At 39.2% G+C, this 10,116-nt stretch overlaps 1 protein-coding gene across 3 annotated transcripts in view; it reads left to right on the top strand.

The window, feature by feature from the left end:
• The window catches only part of ADAMTS18 (ADAM metallopeptidase with thrombospondin type 1 motif 18), an 80,260-nt gene extending 71,169 nt beyond the window's left edge, over nt 1-9,091 (top strand). For all 3 annotated transcript variants that reach the window (XM_052797647.1, XM_052797648.1, XM_052797649.1), the window contains 4 exons: nt 974-1,165; nt 1,536-1,748; nt 3,182-3,329; nt 7,031-9,091. In XM_052797647.1, coding sequence (XP_052653607.1) covers nt 974-1,165; nt 1,536-1,748; nt 3,182-3,329; nt 7,031-7,146 — 669 coding nt within the window. In that variant the 3' untranslated portion in view covers nt 7,147-9,091. The remainder of the gene's footprint in view (nt 1-973; nt 1,166-1,535; nt 1,749-3,181; nt 3,330-7,030) is intronic.
• Nucleotides 9,092-10,116: the final 1,025 nt, after the last annotated feature.

The following is a 10,116-nucleotide window of genomic DNA, read 5'->3' on the forward strand; positions in this document are numbered from 1 at the left end:
AAAATGCAAAATACCCAGCCTCTCTACACAAATCAGAGTAAATTTAAATGAAAGGAGTTTTTTGTTTGTTTTGGGGAAAGATTAAAACCACAGATTTTCAGCATGCAGATATTGCATCCTCAGTACAACTCTGCTTTCATGAAATCTTTCAAAAACATTTGTGATTTAACATGAATAGCGATAGTGCAGGATTCTGCCTTGGAATGTGCCCCTTAATTATTAGTAAAAAGAAGAACAATTAGAAGAGGATGCAACAAGGTAGAAAGCTGGCAGCATTATTTCAGGGCTGTCTATTTCTGCATTTCATCAGAAATGGCTCATTCATGCATTTTGTTGTATGCTATGGCAATGAAAACTATAGAATGTCTTTTCAACTGAACCACGGTTCAACAATGCATATTTATTCACTGGTGACTTGTCCTAAGCTTCAGCTGTAATCTTGGCAATTAAAATATCTTTGGTCAAACTTCTTAACCATTGTCTGTATCAGATTCTGTCTTGTAGTGAGATTCATTTGGTGAAGGAGTTATGTATAGTTTCCCTGGGTAGTTTTCTCTGCCTCTATCTCACCCCTCTAGGCCAAGGTGAGGACAAAATAACAAATAGCCGAGAACATCTTGCCATGGGAGATTTTGTGATGGGAGGTTAGGACCAGCTTTCAACTATGCTGTCCAGGGAAAAAAGCATTTTGCTCACCAGTCCAACTTACCTCATCTACGGAAGAGAGATATTACTTATCTGTTCTACATGGGGGCTGTAAGAGTTCATAGTTTACATTAAGAAAGCACTTAGAACAATGTTTTAGAAGCGACATACAGATGTTACTGTTACTTATTCACTAATAGAATTTCAAGTTTACTTACAATGGCAGCTACACAGCACATTAGCCATGGTTTCTATGCTCTGCTGTAAAATACAAATAATGCCAATTTTCATTTCCTCTAGTTCAAATGAGTATTTCTTTCCATCACAGTGCTCCAAGACTTGTGGGAGAGGTGTTAAGAAACGGGATGTCTACTGCAAAAGTACCGGTTCTCCCAAGGTTAAAATCTTGCCTGACAGTATGTGCAGCAGAGACCATAAACCTGAATCCCAGCAGACCTGTGTGCTAGGACGCTGCCCCAAAAATGACCGACTCCAGTGGGTGATTTCTTCTTGGAGTGAGGTACGGTGGTGCAGTTACATGGCTCACTGCCTTCCTTTGCTGCTCTTGGAAATGTTGACTCAGGGACACACACAAACCAAGTGGGGGAAAGCAAGCTGGCTGTCATTTGAAAATCAGGTGTTCTAGGCAAGCCGCTATAAAAACACAGTTCTTTACATCCAGATGTAGACAGATGTACCCTGATATCTTTGTTTTTCAGGACCTTCACTGACTTGGATTCATATTCAGTTTACACATTACGAAACATAGTCTTTGTGGTTTTAGTTATATAATGCTTTTATAGTTTCACATAATTTGGGCTCTCTTGCACATAGCACATTCTCCTTTATCTGAATGTGTTTACAGAAACACATGTACTTTGCCTTTGCAGTGCTCAGCCTCCTGTGGCCCAGGTGTACAAAAGCGAGAACTAAAATGTGGTGAGAAAAGCATCCATGGGAAATTGATCACCTTTCCACAGAGAAGATGTAGAAACATCAAGAAACCAAACACTGACCTGGAAGAAGCTTGTAACAAGGGAGCCTGCCCATCGCTAACATTGTATAACATGGTGTCGGGCTGGTATTCCTCACCCTGGCAGCAGGTAGGAATGGGAAACTTTCTCGCCTCTCTCTCCCTGTCCTGGCTAGCACTCTTTCTTCAGCACTATTTCACGTCTTGGCTTTTACGCAGTTTACAAAAGGAGCAAGTTTCTCTACATAGTAGCTCAAGTAGCATCCCCTAGTGCTTTTCCCTACACAACATTAAGGAACAAAACAACTGCAATGCGACTGCTGAATCTTGGACAGTGTACCCACCGTAATTAGAAGCTGAGGTTGCAATGCTGCGCTTAGAGAGCACCAAACCTAGAAAAGCCGCGGTATCATATGCCACAGATTGAATGCTAGCTGGAGTGGCACAAACACCTGGCTGGCGTAAAATGCCAAAGACCGCGCCACTCTGACTGGCAATGTGAGTCCAAGCTACCTAGATTAAAGCTAGCTCCAGTCTTACATTGTGCTGTAGTCAAATGTCCGATTGTATGGAGGCAATATCTCCAGTACTAACAGTCCACAGGCGACTTCTGCATGTAGCCATTCCCTAAAGAAGGTCACACCACTCAGCCACTGAAACATGATGCAGCTGGTCCACATCCATCATGTGCTTTGGTGCAGCTCAATTCTTTGTCCTGAAACCAAAAAATGTCACCTAAAAATGTTATTCATGCTCGAGAGGCACTACATTCCATGCTTTTTTCCAACAGTTTCTTCTCAGTCTTCTTCAAACTGCACTGTGGTTGAACTATTACATATCTATGTGCACAATGTATTTGAGGATCTGCACAGATTGCCTGGAATTCCCTAAATACTATGATTAATTATGGGATCAGTCTGTATTTGTTTCTACATTCTTGCAAACAAGCTTCTGTATTTCTGGAACTTATCTACTTTATGAGTCACATATCAATGGGACACACACTCATTTAATAACATTTACTTGAAACAATGTATGCCTGACAATTGTAATCAGATGAAAATGATCACATTTATCTTAAAGACAACTTTTCATGAAACACATACAAGTAAAAGGCTTATTCAGTTTAAAATACTTCATAGATCTTCCTGCAAATGCATAGTGTTTTTCCCCAGATACTGCCATAATTGTGGTTCCAATGGGAGTTTTCTCTCTGTTCAGACAGCAGGATTGGGCCCAGAGGCTCAGAGTTCAAAAGAAAACATTGCAGACAATCAGGAACAGGTTTTCTGAAATGTTCAGTTTCTGTCTTGACGCCTAAGTAAGGAACCAAATTTTCAGCTGAGTCCTTAAATAACCAAACTTTCGGAAGGGAGACCAGATGCACACATCTTTGAAAAGTTGGTCCTGATGGGGGATGCTGAACAGCAACACATCCAATCCTGACCTCTCTCTCTTTGGAAGTCTCATCCAAAGTCCTTGAAAGTTACTCCTTTGGCTTTCAAGGGCTCCCAGAGAGTCTCTGTAATGAAAGACAGCTTTGACTTCTTTTCCTCTCTACAGTGTACGGTAACATGTGGAGGGGGAGTGCAAACCCGGAGCGTACAGTGCCTGCGCCAAGGAAGACCAGCTTCTGGGTGCTTGCCCCATCAGAAACCAGCAGTCCTGAGAGCTTGCAATACTAACTTCTGCCCAGTCCCTGTGAAAAGAGGTAAAACTCAGCTCTACGTGCTGCAGCAGGGTTGGCTGGTTAGAAATCTGTGTCGAGCAAAAATCACCTTTTCCAGTTACACCCGCTGAAGAGTAGTATCTGTCATGTTCCTTCATAAACTTTCCAGCTTTACAGTTACTCTCTGATACTACAACATCTCTCTTCTCAAAGTGAACCCTCTTAAAGCAGACTTGAGAGTATAACTGACACAGCAGATTTTAAAAACAAGGATATGTTAAAAAAAAAGTACGTAAAAAAGTTATGCCATTTGGTTCTGAGCTGCATCTTTATACTATCTTGTTTAATAACAGAAGCATCCTATGCTGGTTCTGTTTTATGATTAAAAATAGCAACTTTTGAACTAAGCAATAAGAATTTGCCATTTATTTTTAGTCTTCCGAAGCCCTCCCACGCTTCAGATTGCACCCATATCCTGGGAGTCCAAAAATGCTTTGTCTAGAATGTACTTCTTTTCTTACTGCTTCTGATCAGCGTATGACATGCAGTCAGGGAACATGAAATTAAGCTCTGTCCCCAGTTGTGTGTCTGCTGTATCCCTCTCCACCTCTTCAGTGTGTTTTGCAATTCTAGAGGAGCAGGGGGAGCAAGAGGTTTTGTGTCACTCTGAACGATGGAAGGGGAGTTCTCTCAGAACCACCACAGAAAGAGCGTGGTGCGTTAGCCCCAGCCCATATATTTGCTTACAAGCTGGTTACAGTTTTCACTGTGGGAAAAAAGCTCATGGAGGTCCAGGTTTGTCCCATATAACACAGTTATCTAGGTATGCTAAAGCACTTTAAATGTTAACTTTCAAAATACCGTATATTAACTGTCTTGTTACCATTTTAAAACTGCAAACTGAAAGTAATCTCTATAAAACCTAGGCCGGATTGCAAGAGAAAGGTGGTAATAGAGTTGGGAGCAAAGGTCACGCTCTGGCCCTGCATCTTGTAAACTGACGTTAGCCAACCACCCCCCTCATCTGTACTGATTCCTGGCATTCACTGTGCACAGAAACCCCGTAAAACCCAGTGATATCTTAACAGACCATTCTGCTGCAGCAACTCAAGACATGCAGAGTATCAAACTGATGTATCAGGGGACCTGAATCCAAACAAGGATCTATAGATGAAATGGTCCTAAAAGGGATAAGTAAATAATAGTTCTGCTGTTTTTATAAGTAAATGTTCTTCATACTTCAAATTAACCTTCCCAAAAGTTCTGCTGTACTTTGGGGTTTCTGTATTACATCCTTTTCTGTCACGATACAGCAAGCACTTTTCTTTCACCCCTGCCTTCCTCTGCTATATTTCATGTCTGGAGTAATGTCTGTTATTAATTTTGGCCTTGGCCTGTTTCTCTCTCTCCTCACATCTGCAGAAGCCCTTTCCCCTTTATTATAACTGGGTCGTCAGGCTCTAGAGATCAATTATCTCTTCACTGCTCTCTAACTTTCTGTCTAAACCAGCAAAAAGAGAGGGAACCAGCTGTGCTGGAATCACATTGAAGCAAATCAGTCTCTATTATCAGCCATGCAGCTCCAGCTCAGTGATCACAGTCAAGAAATTAATGTTTCAGGGAGAGTTTACACACTTTCCTAGACAAACTGGGTCATTTCATCCCTCTGTTAGATGCAGTTACGGTCACCATAACTCCTAGTAAATCCAACTGCTTAAAATGAATGAAAATTTAAACAACATTTAAGTGCTTGAGTAAATAGAAATAAGGGACGGACAGCCTGATCCACATCCATTGAAGTTTGTGGGACTCTTTGTGTTCATTCCAATGGTCTTTGGATTAGGTCCCAAAAGTAAAGTTTATGGCCATACCTCTGTAATGTTAGCATTGCACTCCAATCTTCAAAAGGGACATAATGATTTATTAACATTGCCTCCTTACTGCTTATAATTTTTTTTTGAACAGTAATTTGTAATTTTTGAAAATTTACCTTTCCATGGCAGGAGAGCTTCTTCCTGACTTAATCAGAAAGCTTTCCTCTCTTTGTGCTGTGCATGTTTTTCATCTGTTGTCTGCTTTGCATCCTCCCAGCGGCAAATTCTGTCTGGTGGACAGCAGATGAAGTAACGTGAAAGCTGGTGCTGAACTCCCGGTTGCATCCCTACTGACCCTCAGTTAAGACTAGAAAGGCAATGCTGTGGAGTGGGAAGGCTGCCATTCAGTACTGAGCTTCCTAGTTCCTGGACAACTGTTTGTTCAAAGACAGTATTTTCTTTACATACCATTAGCATTTACAGACAGGCAAATGTTTCTAAAAACTGAGGAATAAAAGAGCATCTTTAAAAAAAATTATTATTATTAAATTATTTTCTTATTCATTCAAATAAATTTGAGGGTGATAAAGGTATACAAAACCACCTTTGCCATCATATAAAAGGAAATCAAAAATAGCAAAAAGTGGTGACTAATCAAAATAAGTTCCTATAGAGAGACAGAGATGACTCCTGGCCCACAGAATATGAAGAAGTTGTCTGTGCTATGTGAGGGAGCATTTATCTTCTGTGACTCAACTTATTGGATCTGAGAATGCAGACAACAGTGGCTAGATTTTTCTTCACTGTCTCCTTGTAAATTCCTTTTATTGACCATGTAAACAGTAGTTCTGAGAGTCAAATGGAATCTTTTCCCATGCTCACAGGAGATTTCAGTTTAGCTATAAATTTTGCTAAACCTCATCTAAATGTCTTACTGCTCTCTCAGACATGGTGAATTTGTTTATAAATCATCCATATGAATCATCACTCTGCTCTTTTAAAGAAACATAAAGCATCCACTACAAAACTGTAGAAAGGAGCAGCTATGAAATGTTTTTAAAGCGACCAGGCAGTGTGTGTATAAATGATCTGTACATAACTTTACGTGAAATAAAATCATAATTGAGAAATATGGTTTATTTGTATTTGTAATTAAAAGCTGGGCTTTTCAGAACTAAACATCGTCAGCCTGTCTCTTTTCCGATTGCAGTTAAGATTTCACCAACATGGCAAGTCGTAAAAGCCCGATTCATGCCCCCTAACTAAAGTGTCTAAGAAGAGGGATTTCTTAGGCTCCTTGCCTAGTCAAATCGAGAGAAATAAGTCCCTCTAGAAAGTGTTGGAACGCAAACACATAGCAGAGCACTTTGGGCACACATGTACACAGAGTAGGGTCCATGCGTTCAGATTTCCATGCATTTTGTGTGTACATGTACATGCACATACACTCAAAGCTGACACTACTTTGAGGTGCAGGTGAACTCCATGTGATGATGATGGCAACAAGCAATCAGCATCAAGCATGCAGCAGGCTCATTTGTACAAGTACCTGGCTTTAGAACAATACTTGTAATCAGAGATGAAAACACAGATGACTCTTATTATCCTGCACAGTGGAACTTCCTCCTGTTTTCCTGAACTTCAAAGCGTGCTCCTCATTTTTTAATTCCTTTAGCCTCTGACCCTCCTATTGTATTAGCTCTATCTCCATCAGGTTAATCTCTTAACAAATCAAACATCTCTTAACAAATTAAAAAAGAAACTAGTATTTTTGAGATGAAAGCTAGTTCATGGTTCCTCTTCTTTGAATTGAGTCACCCATCATGTTTTTAATATTACCAAATACATACAAGTGTGCAGAAATATTGCCTGACTCGTAGACTTGCTAAAACACGGTCTTACCATATTGCTTGGATTTCTCTCCTTCAGATGATCCTTCCTGTGTGGATTTCTTCACTTGGTGTCATCTGGTACCCCAGCACGGTGTCTGTAACCACAAATTTTATGGCAAGCAATGTTGTAAATCATGCACGAAGAAGAACTGATAGCAGCGTGTTACATGAACCCTTCAGTGACAGGATTCTCTTCTTCAATTTATGTTGGAATTAACTTTGCTTTGAGGCAAGACATGGTGCCACATAAACCACTGATGGAAGAGACATTTTTTCTAAGGGAATGTCTGAGGTACAGTAATTGTTCAATATATGTTGAAAAAGGAATGTTTCTTTCTTTTTTTTCTTTATTTACTGACCTCACTAAAGTACAGGGTACTATGGATCACTTGAACACTGAGACTCGAGGGGCAGTTCTTCTTTCTCTAAAAGTGTCATTTTGCACTGTCATATGTTATGAGGAAGAAATTAAGGCAAGGAAGCCTTTTCTGGCTAATTTACCAGAATGCAAAGCAAAAGAGATCGGGAGCTCAAGGGGGAAGGTTACAGCACGGCAGCATGACAGATCGCACTATCAAAAGCGTTTCCTTTCCTATTTTTTTATGATCCTATCGTCCCAGGGTAAGGAAGCTGTTTACTGCCACTTTCACAGAAAGACATTCAAATGGCTGTTGTCTGGAGAATGCAGCGTCACATGTGTGACCACAAGAAGTAAATAGTGCACTACAAAGATATATGGTGCTTCTCTATTAGACTTGCTGCTGGAAAAGCAAGTTTTGCATTGTGCTAATGTTTTTATTGGTTTGAAGAATTCATTTTCTGCTTTGTGTAGAAACTCAGAGGTGGTTAACTAGTAACTTGAAATGTATTCCTAGAAATATTCAGCTTTAGAATATTTGGACTTTTAATATTGCTGTGTTACAAGTAAAATAGAATTCCATATTTCAACTAACTAACTCAAGGAACTCAGATTTACTGAGCTCAATGGTTATGTTTTCAACTTTCTAAGCTCATTAGATATGTAATTTTAAAATTTAAACTTGATATTTTAAAGTAGTTTTTTTCAGAAGCTAGGTTGTTTGAATGCCATGATACTGAAGAATGTCTTCCTTTTAATCTTAAATCTCTCTGCAAATTTTGATTCATCCATTACCCAAAGGAAGTAACAAGAATATTACAGTCCATTAATTCATGCTAAACTTCTCTAAATAGTTATTTATTCGCACAGGTTATATGAAAAACAGAAGAAAAAGTAAAAGTGGATGATTTACTCTAACCAAATAAAAGTCAATTCTATTTTTATACATTCTCCTAAAACTTTTATTTAGTTCAGAATCCACCAGCAAACAAAAGAAATGTAAACATAATGCTATTTGTTATGATTCAGTATCGAGATGTTCAGTGACACTATATATCAGATGGTACAATTTTTAAAGTTTCTGCATTGAAAAAATACCCAACCTATTTGCCAAACCCATTCTGAGACAGAGCTGTGTTCTACTGTAATTTTCTGGGGAGTGCCTATGAGGGACATATTTATCTAATTCCACCCAATCCCACAACTTCGTTTGATGAATGTAGTTCAGTTTTACTGTTTTTTTAAAGTATCGTTTCAGCGTAAGATTAGCCAGCTCAGCACTAATGCCAGACAGTGGTCATTTAAAATTAGCAGTTCCTTCTGCAACAATTTAAATTAAAAACATGTATTCTGTGATACTTTAAGAAATGATGATTGGAAACATATCTCAACCTACACCGCTCTGTCTTGATATTGGACATTGTATAATTATGACCTTTTTTCTAGGAAAACTACAAGGGGTTTTTTTGTTTCCTTTTTATAATTGTGTCCTTTTTATTATTTGATGTAAAATAATTAATTTATTAATGCATAGCTTTTCCTTTATATTTCTTTGCTCGCTTCCTTAAGTGACAACTGAGGAAAGAAAATGGTAGTGTCACACAGTATGAATTATGGTGTAAAAAAAGCAAAAAATATAAGTGTAATATTTAATTATTTTATAAGCTTTGTAATAAAGTACTCTAACTGTTTCATTATATTTGGAATTGTAAAATTCATGAATAAAATACGGAGGTTATAAGTAAACGTCAAGTAATATAAGTGGTGTATGCATTCATTTGCATTTACGTTGATTGTCCCATAGTATCTTCAAGTACAACATTATCCTGTTTTCTTCTGCTACGTAATTGACTAATGTCTGCGACTCTGAGCCTGCGCCAGTTCTGTGGCGGGGTAGCGACAAAAGCTGCCCACAAGAAAAGCCTGTTCTTTGGGGCAGTGGAAATTTAGCCACCATAGCTAAGTGTGACCTCTCTGCCTGACCATGCCCCTACCATTCAGGTCTCGTATGGGTTAATATTGGCAGGGAACCCTCAAAACAGTGGATTTGAGTGTTAACAAGCCATTATGATGAATGGGATGGAGGTCATTCCTTTCAGGCACTCAAAGTCAGGCGTATGTGCTAAGGTCATGTGAAACTTCTCTACTTTTGAAGGTCCCATTATGCTGGCAAGTGAGGAATGCGCGACTGGTTATTCAACAGAGTGAATATATTGTAGTTGCCTTTTAAGAGCAGAAGATGTTTCTCATTTGAATGACTACCCTACCATTGAAGCAGCTGGCTTGGATTGCGCCCATTTCAGGCACAAAAAGGCAAAATGGATACAACTTCATGGTTTTATTTTCATAACAACACAAAAGCTAAAATGCACAAAAATACAGTTGCCCCGCTATGTGCAAGACAAAACTGACCTATCCCTTCTCTCACCAAAGACAGTGGAAACTTGTCTGTCACAGAACCATGTGATTCTTCCCCGCATGTATTTATCTGCAAGGTGGTTTGCAAGATTAGAAGTGTCATTCAACATAGCATGAGGTTTTACAGCCTCTCCCATCTGCCTGGGAATACTTTATTTTTCTAAAAATGACTCAGCTAAGAAGTTTCCAAGCCAATCCCTAGTAGGGACTACATGGATTCACTGGATCATTTCATATGCACATATATTCTCTAACATATATTTGCCACTTTTCCCTTCATTCACCATCACTCAGTTCTCTGACACCAGCAAGCTATACTGACTATTGGTGCTAGGAAACACCGAGCA

The sequence above is a fragment of the Harpia harpyja genome, chromosome 9 (genome assembly GCF_026419915.1).
Source record: "Harpia harpyja isolate bHarHar1 chromosome 9, bHarHar1 primary haplotype, whole genome shotgun sequence".
Lineage (NCBI taxonomy): Eukaryota > Metazoa > Chordata > Aves > Accipitriformes > Accipitridae > Harpia > Harpia harpyja.